Source organism: Xiphophorus hellerii, chromosome 16, assembly GCF_003331165.1.
Source record: "Xiphophorus hellerii strain 12219 chromosome 16, Xiphophorus_hellerii-4.1, whole genome shotgun sequence".
Lineage (NCBI taxonomy): Eukaryota > Metazoa > Chordata > Actinopteri > Cyprinodontiformes > Poeciliidae > Xiphophorus > Xiphophorus hellerii.
The window spans coordinates 9,618,883-9,636,827 of record NC_045687.1 but is presented as its reverse complement, the minus strand read 5'-3'; the positions used below and the strand labels follow the sequence as shown (position 1 = coordinate 9,636,827).

Below are 17,945 nucleotides of genomic sequence, written 5' to 3'. Positions count from 1 at the left end.
GTAGTCAGACTCAGACTTGCAGACACTCTCACACCCCTTCTCCTCTCCTTCCCTCTGACCGAAGGGCCAACAACAACTATAAGCCTCTCTTGGGCTTCATCAGACGGAAAAATATAAAAGATAAATAAATGAACTAAAAGTCCAAAATTGTTGTGCTTGCGTGGGAGACTTCAGAATGCCCCAAAATAGCCGTTAGTAAGACAAGAGGAATGAGGGTCTGCAACTTTTCACCATACATGGGCCTGTTTTCCATACCCACTTTGTGACCGAAACACTCCACCACAGTGACCAGGCTGCTGCCACAGACTGCTGTGGCTTGTGCACAATTTCTTTGTGCTTTTGTTCTCAGAGCGTTGTCCTTTGTGTATGCACACGAAGCCATATTTGATGGGGCGTCCGCTTTTTGTTCTGCAGTACGTTCCTGGTTTCTATTGACTGAAGTGGCTCCTTGTAGACTGGCTGTGTGGAAAGACGTTCCTGTTTCTACACGCACATACTGTGGAGCAAACAAAATAATAAAATTGACTCATATCGCTTGGTTTCTGAGAAATGTGAGTCAAAAAGACAAATGACAACACACGGCACAGGTTTAATGAAAGTGGGAGTGTGCATTTAAAAAGCAAACTGAGGTCTTTTGACTTTGCACAAGTAGAAGTGAAACAGCCCTTTACTGTGTGTCCGCAGCCAAAGCCTTCCACAGTCCTGACCTTTTACACAGAAAATTTCTGCAAACAATCAATTCCCATCACCGCTTCAATATTTTGGTAGGAATATTGTTATCTGCTTATTTTAGGCATGCTTGTGCTCTTTTGCCTTTATAGCTTTCTATCAATCAGTCATCCGTTATTTCAGTCAAAGTGTTTTGCAAATATAATCAACCAACTATGATTGCTATGTTTATCTCCTGATGATCTGCAGATGGATCCAACTGCTGCAGAAGCATATACAGTTAGAGCCAACAGAAATGCTTGTCAGGCCCAAGAAAGTCAGAAGGGGTAATCCTACGTTTCTAGACCCTCTGACCTCCAGTCGTTTCGCAGTGTTGGCACGTAGCTGGAGCTGTCAGCCCACCATCTATGGGAGATCTGTGTTTAATTTGCAAAAGCGGACTTTGCCAGAATACTGAGGGAGAATAAAAAGAGGGAAAGAGTGGAGGCGGTAGGGGTTGAAGCCAGTACTTTTTCCTTTGTATTTGAGAGAACATTTCTGTGTTTCTGAATGCGCCCCTGAATGCTGATGAAGCTGAGGCTAGACATCTTTGGGGTATGTGACTGAGGTGTTTTCAGTCTTTCAGAAGCTCTTTGAATGTATTGTGCATGAAAGAGTTGTATATGTTTTGTGCTAAAGTTTGTGGGTGTGTGTGTAGAGGTAGTTAATGCAAGTTAGTCCGTAAATGAATCTGGGCCTAGAGGACAGTATTTCAAAAGTGGCATTGGGACCCCCCTTACTGGAAGATGTTTGTCACTAAACTTGAAGTACTGAGCAAGACATGATGAATATTCCTGGTAGAAAGTCAGATGGGTTGTTTTAATCTCAGTTTCCCTGTCTGTGTCCAGACTTGTGAAGAAGTGTGTAGGTGCATAATAATTCTTGAATAAGAGTGACAGGTAACGGTGATTTATAACAAGTTTTTCTAGTTCTTGGTAGTGAATAGGGAATCAAGCTCTGGCCTGTCCTCTTGCTTTGAGCCTGGGAACCAGAGGAGTGATTCTAGCTTGCCTAAGTGTGTGGATGCTCTCCCTGGGAGCTGTTCCCATCCTACTCATCTGTTTATTATTTTCCTGTGAGGACTTGTGTTGTAAGAAGAGAAAGGATGCGGGGTACGGGTGGTGGAGGTCAAGATGGAGGGAACGTTCTCCCATGTTTCGTTGACAACCCTTCTGCAGAGATGGATGGCGTGTCTTGAATGTAAACGAGTCACAAAAACAAACAGCAAGCAACAGTGACACATGTTATATGTGCAGCAAACTCTTGACACAGAACAAGATGTTTGAGAAAGAGGGATTTTGTGAGGAGGTCCAGTGATTGGATATATACAATACATAGAAGGAGAATGAACACCAACCCGTCACAAGGAAGCTGGGAATTAACATAGAAAGAAAGGGAATGGCTGGAAAACCACTACCATAAAGTAAAATAGGAATAATATACATAAAAGAGTGTAATTGTTCCTGTTTTACTTGACCACAAAAATGGTATACTCTCTGTTTAAGAAAGAGAACTATATTTGTGTAAGAATTCATTGCAGAGATCTTACTCTTAAAATCAAGATGAGGGGCTTTAAACTCAGATTAATCTTCCCTGTAACATTCTCTCACGGATACATTTGTTTTATTAGGCTCAGTACAGGAAGAATCGTATGGTTTTGCTTTAACTATTTCACACTCCTACCCTCGGGGTCTGTGGTTGGAATTGCACCATCATCTGTGGGTTTTGTGCATTGCAGGGAGTGGGCACGGAAGACTTCTGACCCCTGACCTTCCCGCAGCCTCAGGAGGAGAGGCTGTTTTACTGAGAAAGGGAAGACCCTCTTTCTGGTCCCACACAGTCCTCTCGAAGTCACATACCAGGGGATGCTTTTCCCACCATATACCAAACACATCACTCTGTTCTTTCCTGGTTTATAGCCAAGGGAGTGGGCGAGCTCATGAGTAGGGTCCTGCCCAGTGCTCATGGTAGACCTGACCTCCAGCAAGTACCACAGTAAGGGCATTCTCTGCAGGTCAGAGAAAATATGGAGAGGGGAAATGTCAAGTGCTGCTAAAAATACAATAGCATTTTGTTCTTATTTTATCAAAACTTTTTTCTTTTTCAAATGTTTTTATGACCCAATTTTAGGACCCGAGATATCAACATTTGAGGTGTATGATGAGCTCTATCATATAAGGAATAAACATATATGATAGAGAAAAAAAATGCTTTCGAAACTATACTTGTCATTTTTACCAATGGGTTTCATTTCTGGGTGCAATATTCACAGAACTCTTAGGAAAAGGTGACCAGTACTGGAGGTGCTAATTTTATTTCAAATGTATAATTTTACTGCAGTTAAAAGTAGATTCAGTAAATTTAGATTAAACAAAGAGCAACATAAATAGTTGACATGGAGCTTTTGAACAATATACAGCCAATGCCCACTAAAATAGTTGTGTCTGAAGGGCCAGTTTGTGACATGGTTTCGGATGTTTCCCTGGCTCAACACCTAAATGATATACATCCATCCATTCTTCCATCTGTTATGTAAACTGAAAAGTCCTTGTAGGATCACAGGGCAACCGCTGCCTGTCTCCAGCAGTCATTGATCAGTGGGCGAGTGGCGTGGTACACCCTGGACAGGTTGCAAGTCCATCGCAGTGCAACACAGAGACACACTGGAGTGTCTGTGTGTGTACTGTATCTATTTTTATGAATAATATTCATTGTATCACCATTATTGGCAGCCCTGCTGCTAATACTTTGTGCAAATTACTTTCGGCAGCTCATAAGTTGGAGGATACAGTGAGAGCAGGATCTTTGATGTCTCTGTTGTCCAGAGTCATGGGTTTGTTCTTATCCACAGGCTTTTATTGCCATAGGGGTTGAGATGGAATGTCCTTAACATTTAAATGTGATAAAAAGAAAAACACAGACAACATCTCTCATGGGGGAAAATACTCTTTTAAAGTTTGTAATAACACAGATAAAAATACATTACAATGCAGCATGAAACTCAACAATATCATACGTTACCCCTCACAGGCTGCAGAGTATGTAGTCTTAGCCTACGGTATGAGGGTATGCATGCCTGGTTGTTTGTTCTGGGTATCTCTGCATTGCCTTTGTGATGAAAGGGTGACCTGACCAGGGTGTACCCCGACTGTCACCTAGCAACCACTGGAGATAGGTACCAGCCACCCCTGCCACACTGCATTGACAAGCGGGTGTAGACCATGGATAAATGGATGGATCTTTTAATGTATACTGCATTGTGAACTGTAGTAAATACATTCCAATTTCATTTAGTCGCCATGTTTACATCAGTTTAATGTAGCCACACTTAATGGTTGTTTTCATAAGGTACAGCCTAAATGTTTTCATTGTTTGGTATTTGCCAAGAGAAAACACAGAATTTTTTTTTACCCGTCCAGTGGGTCTTTTGTGGGCTCTATATGAAAATAGACCGACAGGAAAGGGGGAAGGAAGACATGCGGCAAATATTGTCGGGTCCAGGAGTCGAACCCACGACGGCCGCCTCAAGGACTCAAGGCCTCCAAACATGGGTCGCGCTATCCACTACGCCATGCCCAAAACAGAAAATTTTAACAAAATCACACTTATGGTGAAACCACATTGTTTTTACGTAGAATACAGCACTTTGCAACTCTTCCCTCGAGCAACACAAACAGGCAATCACAGTTAATGCATGCCACACCTTAAAATAAACATGTGATGGTCATTGCTGTAAATGTACAAATGCCTGTAGACAAATGTCAGCATGTAAGGCAAAAATAAAAGAATGTGAAAAAGAAGTGAGGAGGAAGACATACTTTTGTTGTGTTGATAAATACAGAGTGAGGGAGAGGGGAAAAAAGAGGGGGTAAGAGGGACAGCAGCCAAATGACAGAGGCGTGTTTGTGTTCTGATTAGACTGAGCCAAAAGAAGGCGGCACACCAATAGAGATAACCAACAAAGACATCTCTTCACAAGGGACAAATCTGCGAACATCTTTTCATAGTCAAAAGAGGTGGGTACATTTGTAGCTTTTATGTTAAAAATTTAAGAAATAAGAATTTATCGAGTGATTTTGGAGTCTGGAGATCATTTACTTCTCTCATGTCGAAGCTGGCCCCTAATCTATGTTATCATTATGTTCTGATGAACCTCCACGTTGCATATCTATCCATTCTCACCCTGGCTGCCAAGATGGGATGCACTCAAGCTGAATAAACAATGATGTGGGCTCTTTGGGCTAAGGCAGGCTTCCTGGCATGGGTGTGCCTGTGCCCCGTTTGGTTTCTCATCTTTATGGTTGGCGACAGTGAATAGATCAAATCAGTGGCAGTGTGGATCAGGTCCTGAGTGAAAATTTCTCTTTGGCAGGGAAGGGAGGCTGGGATACAGCCAGGGTTGCCTTGCCTGGCAACCCTGGCTGTATCCCAGGACACTATTGGTGTCTTGTCTTTGAGTCCTCTCGGTCTGATTCATACACACATCCACACCAACACCCAGTAAGTTCTCTCTCACACAGCGAGAGGCATGAGAGAAAAACTGTGCCATCCTTGGGAAACAAATTAAAAGGATGTTTCCCTATTTGAAAGTACTCCTTCGTTGGTGTCGGTTAAAACCAGAAAGGAAAGCATGTTGTAATTTGTCTGTAAATTAAAAAAACCCATCATATTCCCAGACATCTAATTATAACATTGAAAGAGAGAAACAACTGAACCATGGTGGCAGAGGTTGAAAACCAAATGAGAAATGATATGTTTGAGACAAAAAATGTGAGGACATAAGTGGTAAGAGAGAATGTTTGAGTATATTACCATTTAGTTTTATTTTTCTTTTATCTGTTTTCTAGATTTTGTATCTTGTTTTTGATTCAGGCATCTTGCCTTGTCTTGCAAAGAAACAGGAATTTCAAGCTTTAAGAAATATTGCAACATGCTTTTGTGTTCATCCAATGGAATATTACACTCATCTGACCTCATCGGTGGCCTCTTTTTTTTTCCAAAAGAAAAGAGATGATCAAGTTACCCTAACTCAGATTACATAATCTTTAAATCCTTGGACAATGAACCACTAACCACTCTTCTTTGAGACCTCCAGAGCATTTACACAGACTAAAACCTCTAATCACAGAGTTTCACTCTGAACCAAACTGGTAGTTTTGAGAGAGTGAAAAGAGCGAAACAAAACAACACGGTAGAGGGCAAACCCGAGTACCAGTCTGGAAATTCCTGTTGGATTGTTTATGTTCTGGAAACGCAGTAGGGAAAGAGAACAGCACTGGTGGTGAAATGATTGGGACAATAAAACCTCTGTGTTCATAAAACAATGTGCTTGGCTGGCCAGAGGGAGCCAAACTACTTCTGATTTATTTGTGCTCCAGTCAGCTCCTGAATGACTTTACAAACAAGAACGTAGACTGAGAATGAGAAATGATACCTCCATGAACATATGAGCATCGCAAGTGACCTAGGCTGCATGTGAGAGGTTACTTCACATGGACTGAGGATGAAAAGGAAAAGAAATGGACAGTAAAAGAGAACCGGGGAGAGAATAAGTTGTGTTTGTTTCTCCTTGTGGAGTCTGCTGTCAAAGAGCAACCTGAGCTTCCCCCATGTTGACTGCAAAAAGATTAATAGCCCCCTTTAGGTCTGGGTTCAACTCTGTTGATGGTAATATGTCCCATGTGGCTACATTTGTAGTCACATTCAGCCGTGCTAAATGATGATTAACCCCAAGCTTTTTTTTTTATTCAGTTCTCATTTGTCTTTTCTTTGACATCAGCGAACTGTTACTGGTTATTTAAGCTGATCTTTGAAAACAAGGAAAATGTCAATAGAAACAGATAAGTGCAGTCTCGTTTGGGAGCATTCTGACCTGGGATCAGTCTGAAGCACCTTTGTCTAGACACCAGCTTCACTTAACACCCAACTCTATATCTCTGGTCAATCCTCTGGGATATTTCCCCTCTTCCCATTTGTCTTTTTTTGCATTCGGCACTTATCCATACTCTGACCTGGCACCGAAGAACCCATACATGCTTTTAATTTTACAAAAAATATTGAAAAAACAATTGCATAAATTTCTCCCTTTTTTTTTGGAAAATACATTATCCCCATAAAATGCAAATTGCTCATTAGGAAACATGGATGCAGGCAAATACAATGCTTGACAATTGTACATTATATCGGCCTCATTATATTGCAATCACATTCCTGATTGTAAAACAAAGGTACACAACAATGGTGATAAGATCTCTTGTTTAATGAGACTTTGCTGTAACTTCTGTATTTATTCAGTTAGTAAATAGGCCTTCTATTCATTTCCAGCGATCCCAATTCTCATTTTCCCAAGTTCAAAACATCCCACCCCTTACTAAACAAAATTCTGTGCCCACTCCCTGCCAATAGGCTTCCGTGTCCCACTTTGGATCTTGGCACCCCTCAGAACATTCAGGACTCCTCCCCCACCCTTCTCAGATTCCGTATCCCCCTTCTTCACCAACCCGCACACACACCCATACACACACACACCCGTTTGATTGTGATTGACAGTGTCTTTGTTCCATTGTGTGGAGCTGTCGCCTCTGATGAAGACACATACTCAGAACTGAAGCGCAGTATTCACTGTGGCTTACTCAGACACTACAGGTTCAGCACCAGTTGCACTAACATTTTGCAATAAGCTCAATGTGCATTCTGACTCAGTAAGTAAGATTAGGTTGGGCATATTCCTACAGCATCAGTTGGAGAACAGAATATTAAGTTGATGTACGCTAAACTGGACGGATCACGCCACGGCAGGGCCACAGGAGTCCGTACCAGAACCAGGAGGTCCGGGCATGATGGGTTAAGGGGGCCAGCAGGAGAGGGAGGCTCGAGGCTGTGCAATGTGTCTGAGGTTGTCATTAGTTTTCACCCCTCCTTGGGGATGGGAACCAGGTCACATTCTCTCACACGGCACAAAGCCGGGTGTGTGAGTGAGAGGGTTGGGGGTTCAAGGGAAGGATTCTGATGGGGTAGTGGGGTGGAGGTAGGGGGGCAGGCCATGACCTCTTTATATCCATCAACAGATCACTAACTTGCCCCATAGGCATGCTCCAGCAGCACATTCCCAAACACACATGCACACACAGACATTATCATCCATGCAAATACATGCTAATATGTGCGCATGTGCACAACCAGGCCCTCTAACAAAATCCATGAGCAAAGACTAGAATAGCCTCTCCTGGTGGCTTAATGAAAATTCCTCCCAATAGTCTTTACCTACTGAGATATATTTTTTTCTTTTGATAACATCTGCTGCTATCAATATTTGTCTTCCCAAATGAATCAGTAATAAAGTTTGTATGTATCACTGCTGAGACTGCATCACCAAAAATGAGTTGCTAAGAGATGAGTGATTAATTACAATATGAGTAAGAATGAATAATGGTTGCAACATGACATAAAGCGTACACCCATCTATTTCAGAAGAAACTCAAATGACAAACATGACATAACCTATAGTCATGTTGCAATAAAAATGAGTCCATGAGTGCCAGTAATGAGCTGGTAAATAAAGGCTTTTAAACATATAGCACACAAATATAATAAGGCATTAATTTCAAATACCAAAAGTTATTTTCATGTCGTAACACACAAACATTTCTGCATGAAAATGTACAGTTTTTAAGTTCTGTCAGGAAAAAACCCCGGAAAAACAGTAAAACACTGCCCTCTCTTGGTAAAAGATCTGTCCTGCTGGCTGAATTAAACAACAGCTTGTTTACATTTTAGTTTTTGGTTAGTATTGTGGTGAAATTTGTAATTTCTATTCTTAAAAAAAATAAAATAAAAACTTTTGGGGTAAGTCAGAACACTGTTTATTTAAAAATCTAAATCAAAATAATAATAAAAAAATCCAACTTGGACCTCTTTGAATCTTTAAAAACCAAAAACATTCCATTTGCCAAAAGATTAAAAACAGGATTCAACAGCAGTTATGACCACAGCAACACAACATTAAAACAAACATAAAATTATAGACACAATACATTAAAAGCAAATTTGTTTATGACTCTGTTATTAATGCCATAACTCTGAGTCTTAACATAGCGTTATCTTGGCTACAATTTATTTCTAACCTGGCGTTTCATATAATGTCATCGTTTCACATATTAACTGAGTTCAGTTTTGTGCTTTTATATTAGTCCATAAGATTTATATCTCATGCTGTTTTTATTTATTTGTTTATTTTACCTCTGAGGTTCTTATTTTAAAGAATAAGTATGGCATTTTTTTCATAAAATGTATGCTAAAACCAATGTTAGTGTTGTTGTATTGTGTGATATGTGTCTCTCCACTCAGGGCACCCTGGATATGCCATCTCCTCAGAAGAAAACTTGTGCAATTGCGCATATCGTCTGTCAAAGCTTATCATAGTAGTGTCTTAGATCTAAAAGTAGCCTCCTCGCATTGAGCTTCACGTTCTACATTACCTGCTTAGCCCAGAACCTCAAATTAAGACACTGGGGGGTTAGGGTAGGTGAACTGAATACTGTATTATTCAGTTGGGAGAGATGGTGCGTCTGCGCAGGCAGCTACACGTCAGGCACTTCAGGATGCTCATGGTGATGTGCATGAGAGGACCGAAATTGAAAAGCAAGTTGTAGAAGGTGTTTACAGACAGGCCACCCGTCTCATCTGCGTACTTTAAGGCCACGATGGGTGTGTAGAGGCTGTTGGTCAGATTCCTAAAGCGAGGCCTCTCCGACTCAATAACCATCTTTGTGCACTGGAGAAATAAAAGTCAATTTTAGATGAGGATTATTCAGACTTTGTATCTGTCAACGATTACATAACTCAAACTTTAAACTTTGAACAAGTTTTAGTCGGACTCAGCTGGCTTACTTTAGCTATGTCCTCTGGAGTCTGGCCCATGGCTTCAAATATATCTATGGATGATGGAAGGTAAACATCTTTAAAATATCGAACTGTGTCTGCATCGACTCCAGGAAAATCCATCTTAGCTACGTCTTCCATCATTTTCGTCTCAAACTCAGTGTGAACAGGGCCAGGTTCAATCATGGACAACCTGAGGCAAGCAGATTCAGAAAGGTGCAGGGAAGACATCAAAAAAATAAAAAATGAGTAAAAAACATAGATAAATTACGATAAACTTGGGGGACAGAAGAAAGACGTCATTTTACCGGATGTTGAACTTCATCAGCTGCACAGCCATACTCTCACAGAAACCTTCCATTGCAAACTTAGAGGCTGTGTAAACATCATTGAAAACCACTCCTGGATGGAGAACAAAATACAGAATATCAAGATAACATATTACTAAATCAGTAAATTGAAGTTTTAATTTACACATAGGTTAAACAACAAGAGAATGGTCCTCCTGACCTAACTGGTAACAATTAGTCTCTTGGATCATATTGTCTTTACAAAGAGACAATATGATCTCAAATCATATCAATATGATATGATATGATTTAACACCTACCCTGGAGACCCATAACGCTGCTCATGACAACAATGTGTCCTGAACGCCTCTTCTTCATGTCCGGCATCACTTCTTTGATCATGCGAACCACACCGAAGAAGTTGGTGTCAAAAACTCTTTTCATTTCATCGATGCTGATGCTCTCCACTGGTCCAAGCAAACCCACACCTGCATTGTTGACTGAGAAGAATCCCAGACACACATAGTACTCTACTCAGAATTTAAACAGTTTAGTTTGTTTAACTTGTCTCATAAGAGTAAACACACATTGAACACACAAGTTATTACTTGCTCATGCCACCAGATGTCAGTGTGTGACAGTTTCAGGAAGGTGTGATGTAACAGGAGTCCTTGCTGTGGGGCCTCTGGGTTTTGAGTAATTATGCGAAGGGGGTGTAATACGGGATGGAAGCAGGTTTATAAATAGATGCTTTATCCAGACTAAAGGTTTTAACAAGTACTGAAAAGTTGTTGTTGTTCGAGGGTCACTAATCTGAAAACTTGCAACATACTGCACATTAAAATCTGCTATTAACCAAAGAAGGTTTCTCAGTTCTAAAACTTTTTCCTGCTTACCTTTCACTTTAGGGAAGACAGTTATGACAACAAAGTTGTCTTAAAAGCGTGAACCTTTAAGAGAGGTGTTTCTATCTATATATATGATGGTATACAATAGCCTTTTTTGTTTGAGTGCAAAATATATCTGGCCACTGGAATTTCAAGACTTCCAATCCCCTCCTTCCACCCACTCAGCTGCAAAACCACAGCGAGTAAAACTACAGTCTCAACAGTCTGAAACACTGCTGTTATGGGACTTTAAAAACTTTAATAACAACTAAATTAGTATTATTCTATTAAACATTACCTATTGCAGAAGGAATTGCTCACTTAAGTCGTGAACAAAACATGAACTGAGCAGCAAAAGACAAAATACATGTATAATAATAATAATAATAATAATAATAATAATAATAATAATAATAATAATAATAAGTTGAGACACATATGGGTAACGGATCTAAAAGACAAGGAGCAGTTTTAAATCCTCCTCAGTGTGTGCCACTCACTCAGAATATCAATGTGGCGGTCCTTAACGTTGTTGATGCACTCTTTGACAGATTCGTCACTGCATACGTCTAACGGGAGCAACATCAGGGTCTTCCCATATGTATCTCCAGCTGCTTCCAGAAGCTTATCCTTCTTCTTTAGGTCCCGCATGGTGGCAATGACTGTTTGACAAAGACAAACAGCAATACAAAACTAAAAAAGAGCTTTTAAACTGAAAAGAAGGATTTCTCTTTAATTTAAAGTACCTAAAGATTGTTCAAACTCATCCAATAATGTGCAACATTGCTTTAATGTGGTTTAATGTTGAAAACACTGTGGGAACAACACTGCTGACTTTTGGTTTTTTAGTCCTGCAAATCTTTGCAGACTTAGCAATTTATAGCCAATAAATATTTTGTTTAGGATGCCAAAACTAACAGGACAGGGTTGGGTTCCATAAAACAACAAACAAAAATGATTTGGTTTAAAAATAGAGAAAACTCTAGCTGTCCTTCACCAATTTCCACTAAAACATTTGTTTCTATAGAAACAACAACAACAAAAACAAAAAACCCAGTTATATATAACTTGTTTTATTCATAATATGATTTTCCCCCCCTCTCTCTCCAATGACTGGGCTTCTGTGACCACAGCCTGCAACAGCATCTAATATGAGCAGATGTGCAGGACACTCTGAACTAGAAGATAATTACTTTCTGAAGCTTCAAAACTATTGATGAGTCACTGCAGTTCAGACAGAGTGAACACATAGAGATGTGCAAACACAAGCAAATGAAACTTTCAAAATGGAAACACAGTCAAGAAAACCCTCACATGGGGTCAAAGTTCCTAAAAAAAGGCCACACCTGGTACAGGACACAGAATTGATTTCCTTTGAACTTTAAACACAGGAGAGAGCTAACCTACATACGAAGCAGAAATCTATCACAAGCTGCAGTTATCAGCACAGTGCTGTCGAGGCTTTGTTGGCGTCTTCCCCGTCCAGTATTATGATGTTGCTTAACAGGCGAATGAGTGGCAGAGATGTTGCACAATGACAATCAGCAGAAATAAACAGCCTTTTAATTCCACATTTATCTAAATCTACCTGTTGTCCTTCGTAGATAAGACCAAGGTCTAATCTAATTCCTCTGTGAACATAAACTGGGCGGGATTACTAAGGTGAAAATGGGATTACTTACCAACTTTATGCCCATGTTTCATGAAACATAGCAATGAAGGTGGACCTGTATCTTTAGAATTTATTTGTGTAAAAGTAGCATAATTTGTCTGCTATGCAGATACCATGTGAGTTCTACATAAAGCAGTTAGTATTATTATTATTATTATTTAAGATGCCTGTGTGTAATCAACTGAAGGATTTACGTCTTGACTGAGACGTAATCAAGGGATCCATTGTTCTTCTAGTTGCTGAAGGAAATAGTTCTGGGCAGCTCAAACATTCTGGAAAGAGCTGCATTTGAGTGAAAAAAACCCCCAAAGGTTTTTCAGGGGCCTTCTTAGAGTTTACAACATGTCACTGCAGCTAATTGTGACTCAATGCACAATGCAATATCTAATCTCTGCTGGGTTTCCTAATGAACAGAGCAAAACAGTTCCATTTCTCAGATGTGGTTTCGCTCAAAGCAGCTCACAGCGAGGAACACACTGGGAGGGAGGGTGCAGTCAACTGTTTTTGTTTTGCTCATCTATTCCACAGCAATACATTTCATCAGATCCCAATGGCTGAAAGAAGAAAAGGAGATCTAAAACTAAACACTGCAGAGTTGCCCATAAAGTGATAGTAATGGCTTCATTCACCTACGATTGTAATTTCAGGATTCAGACTATAAGGCTAATGATGAATGGTTTCTCTGGTGACATGTTTCATTGTAGAACTACAAACAAGATCAGTTCTGTGGAGATTCACAGCTAGCAACAAAAATCTTTTTATGTAAATCTAGAAAAACTCCCACAGTGGTCTCACACACTCGGGAGAATACACAACGCAAAAAAAAAGAAAAAAAAAAGGAAGACTGATTTTAGCTGAAATCTCTAAACTCAGATTAATGATGCCTGGGAAGCTGAGAGGAAACACACAGACAGACAATATCAATGTGGGACACCACAACTCCCCTGTGTACCAATGGAGACTTCAAACGAGGCCCTTGCTCTGGAGTGAACCCATGCTTGTACAGGTCTCAAACTTTGTCCCCCCTTTTCACACTCAATCCAGTGTGGGGACTATAGGCACATTAGACACGGCACTAAACTGGAGCAGGCCCTCTACAATTCACAGCAATAAAAGAGGGCTTTGTGCAGGAGAAGTCACTTGAAAGAGAACTGACAAGACTCTTTTTCTGAATCCTGCCTGGCAAGCGGCATCCTTGCAGAGCCCTACCCTGGAAGCAGCCCTTTCGGATGACAATAGGTGAGCCAAAGGAGGGGGTGGACTGGATCTCAGCGCTGACTAAACTGTATGATTCCCATGTTGAATTGAGAAGCTTCACATAAAATCAACGTGAGCATGCAAGTCAATCAAAACAAACTTTATGGTGGTGCGACAGCAGACTGTTGGAGGACAGTAAACACGGACAAACTAGACTTCAAAACGACTCAGTCTATTTCAGCCCTGCTACTGGTAGGTCTGGTAAAAGAAACAATGAATAATAAAGCGTGTTTTTACCATGGTAACGCTTCTTTTCATCTTTGGCCAGCGTAACGGCGATTCGTAACCCGATGCCCGATGAGCAACCGGTGATCAGCACAACTTTCTGCCCACTGTTCGCCATGATCCGTCCGGGTAGGCGCTGTGTTTTCCAGCGCTGCTCTGCCCCTGATGGTCGCCGAGCTGCTGCGGGAGCTACCGATCACCGGACTTTTAAAAAACTAAAGCGGATCATGAAGCCATTGCGGCCATGTGAGTCCCCAAGCCAGTCACATGTTCATGCTGAGTGGAATCTGGAACTCAAAACGGCGTGACATAAGACCTCCTGCAGTTTAAAACTAAATAGGTGTCTCTGTGCAACAAAAGTGCAGCCTTGTTAATCCAGCAGAAAAGTGTGGACGTGCATGCGCGCAAGTGCGCGTTGTGTGAGGGGGCAGAGCTTATTTGATTTGTGAGCTGTTGACCCCACCAACACATAACTGTAATATTCACTCACTATCCCTGCACTATTTCTCTAGCGTGTTTAACATATAATTTTCAATCTAATATTTAGATCAACAAGTTGAAAACAATTTTTAGGAACATAAATATATATATATATATATATATATATATATATATATATATATATATATATATATATATATATATATATATATATATATATATATATATATATATTTATAAATCTGTGCTCATTTGTTGTGTTTCTAATATTTGTTCTATTTGTAGTAATAAAGTGTTGATTTTATCTAAGATTTTTGTATTAGGTTCAATGTGAATTCGTTGTAACGCTTTTATTTTACTGATTCTGTTGTTTTCAAAGTAGTGATTAAAATGTCACGTAGTTAACTGTGCTGTACTGCCATCTTGTGTTTAGAAAGCGAGTTGCACAGTCAGGAAGCACGTTTTGTCAGTTGGTTAACTTTTTCTTTAGTTAGCCCATAGGCTACAAGGGGTCATAATTGCAAAGATAAGAACTCAGTCAAGTCGTCCCTCATTTTCTCCAGTGAAATCACATAGACTCCTTAAAAAGCCTGCCTAGTCTGGGCATGTTGCTAAATGTGATGCAATTGCTTGCAAACTGCAGAACTGCAGCCTCTGTCAGACAGCTGAGCTTTCAGTCGAATCTTTGCTGCCTAAAAGCATAAATAACTGAATGATCTAAATAATACTGATAATTTATGGTGTTTGTAACTAAGTAGCTTTTCTTATTAACATTACTTTGGGTTAATTTTGTTTCAGCCTTTTAACCCTCATTGTTTCTCTGTTTTCCTTGTCAACATCAGACTAATTTCTGATTGAGTTTTTGTGTGCTGTATTAAAAAGCTGATGCCTGAATATTTCCAAAATCCCCAAGCAAAACAACCAATTTCTTCCGCAGGTAAACATAAAGAAAAACAAAAGTCCTTCAGATAAACAAGTTTTAATTTAAAACTGACAAGATTCTTTGCAAAGTAACAAGATCAGCCATCCATCTATCCGTTATCTAACATGTTTATCCTTGCAGGATCAAGAGCGGGCCTGGTGCCTAGCTCCAGCAGGTGGGAGGCTGGGTACACCCTGGACACCAGTCCAGTAACACAGGGAAGCAACAAGAACAATTTATTCATCTATTTACAAGTAACAAACTGAGTGATAAAGTCTAACTGGGAATGACACTTGCATAAAAATATATCAGAGGTTGTAAACTTTTATCTAAAGTATAGCCTTATCTTGACAAGTAAGATGAAGAATTCTACTCAGCACAGGAAGCTAAGGATTCTCCATAAACCTCTACCTCTAAATAAGATGCAAGAGCAGTGTTTTCCACTGGAGCAACATCCAGGGCATTCGTCTCATGCTTTTTCAAGTGCCTCTAGTTAAAAAGGACAGATGGAAAAGGAGATAAGGAGGACTGCCGGACATCGATTGATGTCCATCAGCCTTCAGCCATCAGCTATTGCTGAGGAATTTCAGACGTTTGAGACAGTGAATGAGACAGAACAAAGAGGAATGATGCATGTCCATACATGCTTTATAAAGCTGCATGCTTTTAAAGTCTTTTTTGAACCTACCCTAAACTTCCTCTTCTCCACTTTCTCTGACACACATTATATGTCTCACTAAAGTTTTCCAAAACTTTCAGAGGACCTTTCACACTTGCTTTGACACTTCTAAAGGTATTCCAGCAGTGCCTTGAGCTCAAACCTTTGTTTCAATTTACTTGAGTCTCAGACTCTCCAGTAATGAATCCTCTGACCATCTAAAAGCTTTTTTTTTTTTTTTAGATTTATAGTTTAATTATTAATTTCCTGTGTTCTGAGTATTGGCATAAATGAACTGATGATTCTCAAACTTTGCTTTTCTTGCTGACTAGGTCACAGCTAATTGTATTTGGTAACATTTAATTTGGGTTATATTATTAGAGATGTTGTTAAGGTTAAACAATGTCAGACGAATGCCTGTTATAACAGACAAATAAACTGTGAGCTTGCTTAGGTCTTCATGCTAATGAAATCTCTATGCAGTTTTCCAGGAAAAGAGACACACAGTGGGTGATGCCACTGAAAGGATAAGGGACTGGAATAGAGAGTGGAATGTTTGCCACAGTGCAGGAGTAATTCTTTCTGCTCTTTTGTGTGCAGTCTGCAGATGAGGTGTGGAATGCAAACTTCATGAGAATAGAGGGGTGGAAAGAAACTGAGAGAAAGAATAGCTGGGGGTCAGTGCATGGGAGGACCACTAAAAGAGGGGAGAAGGAAGGAGGAAAACTGCTTCTAGCTCCTGAGGCAGAAGGACATTGCTGAAAGACAAGCACTAGCTGATACAGCTTTATGCACACAGCAGCACTGTAGTAACTTAAGAGTAAGAACATCATTTTAATATCTAAAGCACCATTTTTTCAAACATTCATTGTACCTACGTGTTAATTTTCTACAATATGTTTATCAGAAGAGAAATTCTAATTTGTCCTTCAGAACCCCAACGTGTCAATACAGAAGCAAACCCAAAACAGCTGTCATTCATGGGTTGTTAAACAGCTGAAAAAAGAGAGAGAAAAAGACCAGAACAAAAAAGACAAAAACAACAGATTGAGGTAATGGACTGCTTAAGCATCCTTCTGTACTGAAACACAGAATATTTCTACTGATTTACAAAAGCCACTGAATTTATTTCTTTTCAGCATTAGATTCACAACAATGTTTGGCTCTCTGATCAAAAGAAAAAGGCAAAGAAAGTATACTAGCAGAGTCTCTCAAGGGCTGCTTATGCAGCCTCTGCAGCATGTCGCAAAATTCATCTGATTAAATCACTTAGTGGTCTTAAAAGTCCTTGTATGCTTTCAATGAATAGAACATTCTCAACAAGAGACATTTAAAATAAAAATTTTCTTGATTCATATTACCATATGTGGCATTTAATAATGTCAGTTTATGAGCGTCAAGGTTTAGAAATATGAGCTATGTTAATGTACATTAAGATTTCAATCAGTGTATTGGAAAGGTTAAACTTGTGACCCCACGTTAGCTCATTTAGTCTATTTTATTAATCTTCTTAAGCAGGTTAAGATTAAGATTTTTATATGTTTATAAACTTATCCTCCATCATCCATTTTGATCGTAAATTATCATTAATCTAATTCCATAAGGGGACATTTTTTAGATTTTTAATGCTCCCAAAGCTGGTTAGGCAACATTGTTAAAGTCATAATGTAAAAACTTAGTTTAAATAAGTACAGTGACATTACTTTGCATCCAGGTTCTTTTTCTGAGAGGTTCTTTTCCCTTAAAACAATGTATAAGTGTAGTTTGGTATTTGTCCAATGTAATTACGAATTACTCACTTAATTACTAAAGCTAGAATAAACACAGTTAAACACAGTAACATATCAATCTCTGTCCCAGCGTATCAGTCTGCCTGACATGCTGGCTTTGCTCACTCACAATTCAGACTGGCAATCCTAGAAGTTAATTTGTGGAAATTGTTTGGTGATGAACAGAAAGCATTAAAATTTTTGATGAAAAAAAGTCCTGTCTTTAAAATTGTGTT

At 39.7% G+C, this 17,945-nt stretch overlaps 1 protein-coding gene across 1 annotated transcript; it reads right to left on the bottom strand.

The window, feature by feature from the left end:
- Positions 1-5,494: 5,494 nt before the first annotated feature.
- rdh8a (retinol dehydrogenase 8a) lies at positions 5,495-14,037 on the bottom strand. The gene is made up of 6 exons (XM_032588170.1): positions 13,932-14,037; positions 11,266-11,427; positions 10,199-10,378; positions 9,897-9,990; positions 9,598-9,781; positions 5,495-9,481 (listed from the first exon to the last, which is right to left on the bottom strand). The coding sequence occupies exons 1-6, from the start codon at positions 14,035-14,037 to the stop codon at positions 9,254-9,256; spliced, it is 954 nt and encodes a 317-aa protein (XP_032444061.1). The 3' UTR covers positions 5,495-9,253.
- Positions 14,038-17,945: the final 3,908 nt, after the last annotated feature.

Excerpts from the sequence above, each read along its gene's own strand:
- rdh8a (XM_032588170.1), bottom strand. The coding sequence starts at position 14,037 with ATGGCGAACAGTGGGCAGAAAGTTGTGCTGATCACCGGTTGCTCATCG. Across the intron at positions 10,379-11,265 it reads CCGCCACATTGATATTCTGA|TCAACAATGCAGGTGTGGGT; the intron begins GTGAGTGGCACA and ends GATTCTTCTCAG. Across the intron at positions 9,482-9,597 it reads CTCCAGAGGACATAGCTAAA|TGCACAAAGATGGTTATTGA; the intron begins GTAAGCCAGCTG and ends TTATTTCTCCAG.